Source organism: Aotus nancymaae, unplaced genomic scaffold, assembly GCF_030222135.1.
Source record: "Aotus nancymaae isolate 86718 unplaced genomic scaffold, 86718_ANA_hifiasm-v0.15.2.pri h1tg000006l, whole genome shotgun sequence".
Classification (NCBI taxonomy): domain Eukaryota; kingdom Metazoa; phylum Chordata; class Mammalia; order Primates; family Aotidae; genus Aotus; species Aotus nancymaae.
In genome coordinates this window covers 15,198,331-15,208,342 of record NW_026988417.1, presented here as the reverse complement: position 1 = coordinate 15,208,342, position 10,012 = coordinate 15,198,331, and the positions used below count along the sequence as shown (strand labels likewise).

Below are 10,012 nucleotides of genomic sequence, written 5' to 3'. Positions count from 1 at the left end.
ATTAGGGAAGCATGGACATAAAGATGGCAATAATAGAGCTGGAGACTACTAGAGTGGGGAGAAAGGGAGGGGAGCAAGGTTTGAAAAACTACCTATTGGGTTCTATGCTCACTACCTGAGTGACAAGATCATTTGTACAGCAAATCTCAGTGACATGCAATTTGCCCATGTAACAAAGCTATACGTGTACCCTCTGAACCTAAAATAAAATTTAAGAAATGTGTTATATTACGTGGTTAATAACAACATTCTTTTTTTTTTTTTTTTTTTGAGACAGAGTCTTGCTCTGTTGCCCAGGCTAGAGTGCAGTGGCACGATCTTGGCTCACTGCAACCTCCACCTTCCGGGTTCAAGCGATTCTTCTGCCTCAGCCACCTGAATAGCTGGGACTACAGGTGCATGCCACCATGCCAAACTAATTTTTGTATTTTTAGTAGAGATGGGGTTTCACCATATTGGCCAGGCTGGTCTCAAACTCCTAACCTTGTGATCCACCTGCCTAGGCCTCCCTAAGTGCTGGGATTACAGGCGTGAGCTACCGCACCGGGGCATAACAACATTCTTTCTAAGGTAAATAAACTGAGTTGGTTTTCACCTCACAATCACACCCAGTACGATAGAATCCACACTTAGCTATCTCTTCATTATCTAAAGAAATACAACTTTTGTGGTCCTGAACAAGAATCCTGAAATCTCATGATGAATGAGCACGTTAAATTTGGAATGCAAATATTCTTGAGTAGCTCTAAGATTAATGCTTTTTGCCAGATAAATTAGATTTTACTGATGTTTATTTCACTAATTTCCCTATTTTCTGATAATAAATATTTTAATGCACATTATTTGCCCAACAAATTAATATTACTTTAGTGCAACAGCTCAGCATTTGCTGTATCTTTTTATGATGTAACCTTTGAAGGAAGGGTTGAGTTTTGACAACTTTGACCTGGTGCTAAGTTTGGCACAGTTAAGGCTTACCTCAGAACCAAATTGCATCCATTCATATAATCTCTAGGCCAGGCCTCTAGGTCCAGAAGCTACGTGGGAGTAACAGGCATGAGAGTAAAATCAGCTTCTGAATTTAAAATCCCCAACTGATGACCAGACATGCATTCAATTACCAGCCTTAACCAGTGTGTTTTTACCAATTGTGTTCAGACTTCCTTTCACACTCTCAAATGATGAGAAGAATAACATGATCCTAATCTAACCAGAAAACACCAATTTCCAAATGAGAAACATTCTCAAAACACCTAACCAATTCTTCTGCAAACTGCCATAGTCATCGAAAACAAGCAACATCTGAGAAACAGTCATAGCCAAGAAGAACCCAAAAAGTCATGATCGGTAAATACAACATGGTGTTGAAGCAGGAGCAGCCACGAGAAACGGACCTCTCGGACACCGAACTAGGAAGGAAGAGGTGATTTATTCGTCCTGGAACAAGGCGACATAGTTGTCTAACAGCCAAGCTCGTCTAACAAAGAGAAGCTCTACCTTTATATAGGCTTACAACTCTAGATATTACACGTTAAAGGGTCTTGGGTTTACAGTCTTAGAAATTACCTGTGAAAGGGTCGTGGGTTTATAGTTTTAGAAATCACATGTGAAAGGGTCTTGGTCCATGGCGTAGGCATAGGGTGGGGGTTTGATCTTGTTTAAGTAAAACAGTGCCGTCCGGAAAGATTCCCCCATACTATGCCTGCTATCTATAGGACGGTGATTTAGGAGGTGCTGGTTGGCCAGCCTTTTCTTCTATTGAAATGCAGTGTGGAAGTCAAGGGAGGGGTGATCCTAGATGCCTGGGTCTCTTTCCTCACTGTCATGTTGGGATCCTGGATAGAAAAAGAACATTAGGAGTTGAAAATTTAAGTCTACACAAAACCTGCAGGTAAATGTTTATAGCAGCTCTATTCATCATTGTCAAAATTTAGAAGCATCCAAAATGTCCTAAATGAATGAATAAATGAACTCGGGTACATTCAATCCATGGAATTTTAGTAGCAGGTGAAATAAAGGGACTTGGATATATTCAATCATTGGAATTTTATCAACACTTAAAAGAAATGTGCTCTCAAGTTATAAAAAACAAAGAGAAACCTTAAGTGCATATTACTAAGTTAAAAAGTCAATATAAAAAGGCTACATATTGTAAGATTCTAACTACATGACATTCTCAAAAAGACAAAACTATGGAGACAGTAAAAGGATCAGCAGTTGTCAGGGGTTGAGGGGACAGAGCGGTAAGTAGGCAAAACACAGAGGATTTTTAGGGCAGTTAAACTATTCTGTTTGGTATCATAGTGGTGCGTATTGTCATTATAACTTTCTTAATTAATTGAGATTAACATGTCATGATACATTTCTCAAAACCCAGAGAATGTACAGCACTTAGAGTGAACCTAATGGAAACGATGGGCATTGGGTGATAATGGCATGTTAATGTAGGTTTATTACTGATGGCAAATGTACTACTCTGGTTCACGATGTTGAAGGTAAGGGAGACTGCCTGCGTGTGGGGAGGGGTGCATAGGACTTTTGATACTTTCCACTCAATTGTGCTATGAACCTAAAACTACTCAAAAAATAAAGTCTGTCAATAATAATAAAAAATAGAGGACAATAGGTAAATCCTAAGCAAGTCTGAATAAAATATGGACTTCAGTTGATAATAATGTATCAATATGTGTTAATTAGTTGTGACCAATGCACCATAGTAATGTAACAGATAAATAGGGAACCAGGTGAGAAGTGGAATGATAACTATCTTTGCAATTCTCTGTAAACCTAAAAGTATTCTAAAACTTTTTTAAAAAATTAAAAAGGAAAGGTACAAAGGGATGGAGAGAGGAGAGTTCCACAATTTATCAATGTATGGGTACATTGCCTCATTTGTGTTTAGAATAATAGCAGTGACTTCCAGATAATTCTTCTCTCATTGTGTGTCAGACAATGTGCTTGGGCCCTCTAAGCCTTGGCTCCACATCTGTCCCATGAGGACCTGAGCAGACAGACTTTCTGCCTGGGGTTCTTGTGAAATGGGCCTTTGTGTGCTCATCCCTAGAAGTTACAGAGCCCCTTGGTCCTGAGAGCATGGGGAGGTGGAAGGGCCTGAACCTACTGGAACGTGCTATGCACTGCATGGCCGGGGCTCCACGTCCTCTGCGGTCTCCCCAGAGCCACTGGAAAAGGAACTTGTTTCCTAAGCTCATGGAGATGTGAAGAAAGCTTGGGGAAACAGCCTCAGCACAGAGCCTCGCACGATGTAAGCTCATTGGATGAAGTGTGCGTTTCTCCCCGTGGACATCCATTACAGCGTGGGTGGCATAGAGAGGATCAGGAGCCAATGACACCAACAGAGAGGGGCTGGCATTGGAGCCTGGCCTTGAAGGATGAGGTGGTGTGTGCCAGGTGGAGAGGGACGGGAAGGGGAGCCCAAGGGCAAGGAACAGCAGAGGCAAAGGCAGACAGTGGGTAAGGGCATGGAGTATCTGCAAATAGTGGGACAAGGTTTCAGTTTGGCCAGACTGCAGTGTGTGTGTGCATGTGTGTGTCTGTTTCTGTGTGTTTCAGTGTTTCTGTGTGTGTCTGTGTGTGTGATTCTGTGTGTGTATGCCTATGAGTATGTGTGTTTGTGCATGTGTCTATGTGTCAGTGTGTCTTGTGTGTCTATGTGTGTGTTTCAGTGTGTGTCTTTGAGTGTGTTTGAGTGTGTGTCGGCGTGTGTTTGTGTGTGTCTTTGTATGTGTGTCAGTGTCTATGTGTATGTGTCTGGGTGTGTGTACCCGGAAATGAGGTTGGGATGGCAGGATGTGCCAAAGAGGCAACTGCCCCACAGCCCTCTCTGATGCTGTGCCACTGAGTCTAGTAGGGAAGGATCAAAGAAGACACTGGAAAGGGAGTCACATGAAGGGGAAGGGCCCTGAGAGCCAGTGGGGAATATTTGGTGTCACCTGGCAAAGCTCGGATAACCACTTAAGACCCTACTATGAGGCAAAATTATTCTGCTCCACTTTATGATAATGACTTAGCCCAGTAAAAATTCCCGGATTCTACCAGGCTCTGAGAGGCTGGTAAAGAGGGAATTTTTAACATAAATTTCCCTACTGCTAGAATTAGGAAATCCTCTGCTTAAGTGGTAACTTCAGATGCTAAAAGGAACTCAGACACTAAGAAGGCTTCGGCAACTTCAGTCACCCATTCAACAAATATTTATTGAGAGTGACAGGCAGGAAGAGATCAGACTATGGATGTAGAGAATCTCACATTCAATTATGAGATCCCCCTTTTCCTGACTCTGTGAACTTGGACAAGCTATTGCATATCTCCAGTTATGTATTACTAAGTAAAAAAGTACTATTTTTACATTTTTTTAACCAGAGTAAACAGGGAAGAGCCTAAAGGAAGCATTTAATGGTGCAGGTAACCCGCCTTTTCACTGGATTACATCCAGCACTTTCCCTGCAGGAACGGGCTCCCTCGGAGGGGTGTGACTGGGAGGAGCTGTGAGTAAGGTGTCAAAGGAAGTGTTATAAAAACCCAGTCAGCCTGGCTCCTGCTGAATAGTCCACCCCCTTGCACACTACCTGAGACAGCTGCAGCCTGCAATTCCCTCCTGGGATCGCACTGGATCTGTGTGCTCAGAACAAGGTAAGAGCCTTGCTCCTTTAGCAGCTTTATTACATGCCACCACTTCTCACTCCACAGAGGGCCTGGAGTTCCTGGGGCCTGCATCCCATCATGGGCAGGTTGGGGGTTGAGCCCCAGGGCTGTGAGAAATGGCTGGGTGTTGGTCGGGCATATGTAGCCTCCTTTTCACTATTTATTGCTGTTCTCTGCCCTTTCATGATTGTCTTTCTCCTCGTTAACCCTAGAAGGAGGCCAACTTCTATGACAGAAATCAGACCAGGACCATTTCCTGAGCCTGCCTGCCTCTTTTTATAAAAATTCTGTGTTTTCTTTTAAATGGAGCACAAATAATATAAATCGTCTTATCATCATGCATTATATCAAACTAAATTGGCATCGTTCATAGCTGTTTTTCTTATTCTTTGCCAATGTTTTTAAAGGGCAGAGTAAATGTGAAAAGCAAAAGGGATCAACTGGGGTGACAGAAAGGATTAAGGAGATTAATCTGGCTACCCATACCAGCTTTGAGACTTGCCCGCTATGAGATCCTGAGCAATTTATTTACCTGTCCGAGCCTTAAGAGTCAGAGCTGTCACCTAGGATGACATACTAATAGTTACCTAGAAGGGCTGTTGTGTGGACTTAACAAGGTGGGAATCAAACCCGGGACCAGTACTTAGCACACAAGAGGTGTCATACAGAAATAGACTTCTCTTCTGCTATTAAGCATGAATTTTTATTGTACACATGATCAGATCCATGCAGTTGAGTGGACATTGATGTTCATCCTATTGATTCAATGATTTCTCATGATCCTTGTCTTCAATCTTGTAGTGTGAACTATCTGGTTGAAATTCACCTCTCTCCACCCTGGTTCACTTTGCCCAGGCAAATCAAACAACCTCCCCACCTCATGCCTTTCCTTTGGCTCTTACTTCCTCCCAAAAAGCTCCCCCACCCACACAACCCCACCCACCACACCCAAACTCCAGGCATGTTCAACTCTGGGTCAACGTCACCTTTCATGATGGTTACCACATCCTTTCTCATTTTGGGCATTTGTGTCCGTATGGAGTTGTGAGATAGAAATCCAGCCCTTTGGAGCTGGAAGAGAGTTTGGAGCAGTAACTTGTTTCAGATTAAGTTGAGGCAGAGATGATGGGATAGATTCCCTAATCGATGCCATTTAAATTCTCTCAAAGAGTGGCTTCTAAGCTCTCTGAAACCTGAGGTTTCTTGTTCATGGTGATATCTTCAACACCTACTCTAGTGCTCAATAAATGCTTGCTGAGTGAGTGAATGAAAGAATGAGGAGTGAGCAAGTGCAGGAGTTGATGAGTGCATAAATGAGACATGAGAGTTCGTGAGGCTCCAAAGAGTGGTAATTTTGTGACACTCAAAACTCAAGTCAAGTGGAAACGTGAGTAGACAGGCTGCTTGTCTAGTGCCTCTAGGAGCCAGAAGCACTCTTGGTCTACTCCGAAATCAGGCAAATACCTGTCAGGGTGGAGGGAGGCCAGTGTGTAGTCCTGCACAGCCGAACTGCTGCCTGCCACTGACTCACCTGCCTTTTGTCAAACAGGTACCCGCCCAGCTGCAGCCATGAGGATCTGTAGCCTCACGCTGCTCTCCTTCCTCCTACTGGCTGCTCAGGTGCTCCTGGTGGAGGGGGAAAAAAAAGTGAAGAATGGACTTCACAGCAAAGCAGTCTCAGAACAAAAGGACGCTCCGGGCAACACCCAGATTAAGCAGAGAAGGAGGCCTGGGAACAAAGGCAAGTTTGTCACCAAAGACCAAGCCAGCTGCAGATGGGCTGTGACTGAGCAGGAGGAGGGCATCTCTCTCAAGGTGGAGTGCACCCGATTGGACCATGAATTTTCCTGTGTCTTTGCTGGCAATCCAAACTCGTGCCTAAAGCTCAAGGACCAGAGAGTCTATTGGAAACAAATTGCCCGGAATCTGCGCTCACAGAAAGACATCTGTAGACATCCCAAGACAGCCGTGAAAACCAGAGTGTGCAGAGAGGATTTTCCGGAATCCAATCTTAAGCTAGTGAGCTCCACTCTACTTGGGAGCACAAAGCCCAGGAAGGAGAAAGCAGAGATGTCCCCCAGGCAGCATATCAAGAACAAAAAGACCACCCCCTCTAGCCCAGCAGTGACCCAGACCATGATCACCAAAGCTCCAGAGTGTATGGAGGACCCAGATGTGGCAAACCAGAGGAAGACTGCCCTGGACTTCTGCGGAGAGAGTTGGCGCTCTCTCTGCACATTCTTCCTCAGAATGATTCAGGACACGTCATGTTAATGAGGTCAAAAGAGAACGGATTCCCTTAAGAGATGTCATGTCATAAGTCCCTCTGTATGCTATAAAGCTCTCTACAGTCCCCAGTAGATAGGAACTTCCGTGCTAAGTGAGTGCAACAAAATATTTAAACAGATTTTGTAATTTTTGCTTTTGTGTTTTGGAATTTGCTTTATTTTTCTTGGATGTGATAAGTCTTTGAGCTGAATGAGCCAGAGTGATAATTTCAGTGCGAAGAACTTTCTGCTGAATGCACAAAGATAATAAAATTCTGGATGTTTTTCAGAAATACATTCAAACATTGCTTGGTTTCTCTGAGTCTGGTCCCAAATAAACTCATAAAGTAGTCCCCAAATATTAATGGAAAAACCATCTAAAAAGCAACTTCCTGTTCCCAACTCTTCCCAAGTTCTCTTTCCAGAATCCTTTATGTTTTTATCCATTGGTCTGTGGTGTTTGGTGCTTGTTGAAGTGTAATAATTAGGATCCCCATTTTCAGGTGGGACACCTGGTACCTGTTGTGATTAAATCACTTGTCAGGGACTCATAGATGGTAAGGGGGAGGTAGGATTGGAACCCAGAAGTTCTGACAGCTGAATCTGCAGGGTTGAAGGACCTCTCCTACTGACTCATGTCAGAGCTGCCCATTCCCTCCCTTATCTGCAGGACCCCTGCCTTACAGAGTGCATTTTTGGAGAAGAAATGAGCTTCATTTCTTCCTTCTTGGAGAAGAAAAGCCTAGTTAAGCACAGTGCCCATGATAAGGGCTGTAAAGGAAGCGGGAGAGAGCTACAAGGAAAACCGGAGAGAGGAGGCAGAAACTGCTGTAAGATCTGGGCTTGAGCATAGCAGGGAAGGTAATACTGGAGCTGGATTTTGGAAAGAGTATCTGTAGGAATGAAATGGGGCAAAGCGGAGGCACTTTAGGTATTTGTTAACATGAATGAAAGTGAATAGATGGGAAGTTCCAGATTCTGGGAGAGGTCAGGCGGCTGGGAGGGGATGGGAAACAGGGATGAGACTACCATTCTTCATTTATACGTTAGTATAAAGGATCTGAAAGTTTTATTTTAAGAGTTGAGGAGAGAGGATGAACTGTTCCCAATGTGTTGTCACAATTCCACAACCAGGGAAAAGAGGAGCAGAAGTTGATGAAAGCACTGTTCTTTAGCATGTCTGATGGTGGCAGGGAGGAATGGCAGGTGGGGTAGAAGGAAAGCCTTTTACATTCACCAACCTACTGGGATGTACAGTGAGAATGTCAAAGACCAATCCACAGTGCCACAGCCTCAAAGTGACATTTGGATGTCGTCATCATCATCATCAATAAAACTAACACCTGTTTTTTCTTTTTTCTTTCTTTTTTTTTTTTTTTTTTGAGACAGCGTCTCACTCTGTTGCCCAGGCTGGAGTGTAGTGGCATGATCTTGGCTCACTGCAACTTTCGCCTCCTGGGTTTAAGCAATTCTCCTGCCTCAGCCTCCTGAGTAGCTGGGACTACAGGCGCATGCCACCATGCCCAGCTGATTCTTTGCATTTTTAGTAGAGACAGGGCTTCACAGTGTTAGGATGATCTAGATCAAGGTGGGTGGAACACTTATCTCTGAACTGCTATGAGGAAGCACTGTGCTGCTTTCCCCATGGATGGTGCATTTATTCACTCACTTACTCAACATATAACTTAGAGTACTGACTCATGTCAGATTGGGTTCTAGGTGCCAGAGATACAGCAATGGATGTACAAGAGATGAGTGCTCTGCCCTCATGGAACTTAGCAGTGGGGAAAGTGATGATGAGCACATGATTACACGTGAGTTAGAGAAGACTATTAAAGCAAGGAAAGGGGAAAAGTGATCGAGGGTAATGAGCTTTAGATGGGGGTGGTCAGGAATAACCTCTCTGTGGAGGTGACTTTTGAGCCTAGATCTAAAAGGAGGGATCAAGCCAGAAGTCACTCGGTAAGAATGTTCCAAACAGAGGGACCAGTCAGAACAACTTCCCTGAAATCATGGTTAATTTACTTTTTCCATCCTATCTGCTTCTTCTCTATGCCAGGAACTCTTCCAGAGGCAAGCAATAGCGACAAAGAAAAGAGAAAAAATATCCCTGTCTTCATGGCACTTCTATTCCCATGACAGGGATCATGCTTGGCATGTTCAAGAAGTGTCCAAGAGGGTGGTGTCATTCATTGTAGGATGTAGGATGGGGCCTGGGTCCTGACCTGTGAACCCTGCCACCAACTCCAAGAGCTCTGAAGCAACATTCCAGACCCGCTCCAAGATCCTTCGAGCCAAACAAAGAAAGGGCATTTTCCCTTAAGGTCTACACAGGTTCTCAGACCTGTGGTCCCCTCCTCTACAGATATAACTTAGTATAACATACCCCTGAGATAGAAAAAGACTGGTAATCTCTAGGAGTCATAAAACAGTCATCAGGTTTGCTCTGGGTTGGCATGAACATTGGAGAACAAACCCAAAGCCTTCTTAAACTCCTCCAGACCTGCAGTTGCTGGTTCTAGTTCACTCCTGGCCTCTGGCCACTGGCAGAACTGGAAGGAGTTTTGCCTCCACCATGGACAGTAAGCTGGATCTGCCCTCAAGGTTTGCTTCTGCTGATAGATAACCAGTCTCAGGGCCAATTATTTAATCTTCTGAGCAGAAATGAGCTCATCTTGACCATGGGATCATGAAACCCACCCACTGTTAAGGGTCCTGAAACACTGACATTGGTCAATATCTCTGAATCTCTTAATACTATGCCAATAGTTAGATAACAGGTATTCAATACAACTGACCATTTCAAGTCCACAGCAAGAGACTGAATTGTAGAGGAAAGTCAAAATTCCCAATGAAAACTCTAACTGTGGAGCTTTTTTGTTTTCTTTGTTTCTGTAGTACAAGTGTCCAGAAGCTACCCTTATGGATCACTCACTATGTGCCAGTGGTTTTGCTCCATTGTCCCATGAATCCCCCACAGCCCCATGTGGTAGGAGTCTGATCCTCATTTTCTAGATGAGGAAACTGAGGCTGAGAGAAGCTGAAGAACCTGCCTGGGGTTACGAAGTTACGAAATGGCAGAG

General features: G+C 44.0%; 1 protein-coding gene across 1 annotated transcript; it reads left to right on the top strand.

The window, feature by feature from the left end:
• The first annotated feature begins 4,555 nt into the window (after positions 1-4,555).
• On the top strand, positions 4,556-7,226 carry FGFBP1 (fibroblast growth factor binding protein 1). The gene is made up of 2 exons (XM_012472456.2): positions 4,556-4,650; positions 6,212-7,226. Exon 2 carries the CDS (start codon positions 6,232-6,234, stop codon positions 6,934-6,936), a length of 705 nt encoding a protein of 234 aa, XP_012327879.2. The 5' UTR covers positions 4,556-4,650; positions 6,212-6,231; the 3' UTR covers positions 6,937-7,226.
• Positions 7,227-10,012: the final 2,786 nt, after the last annotated feature.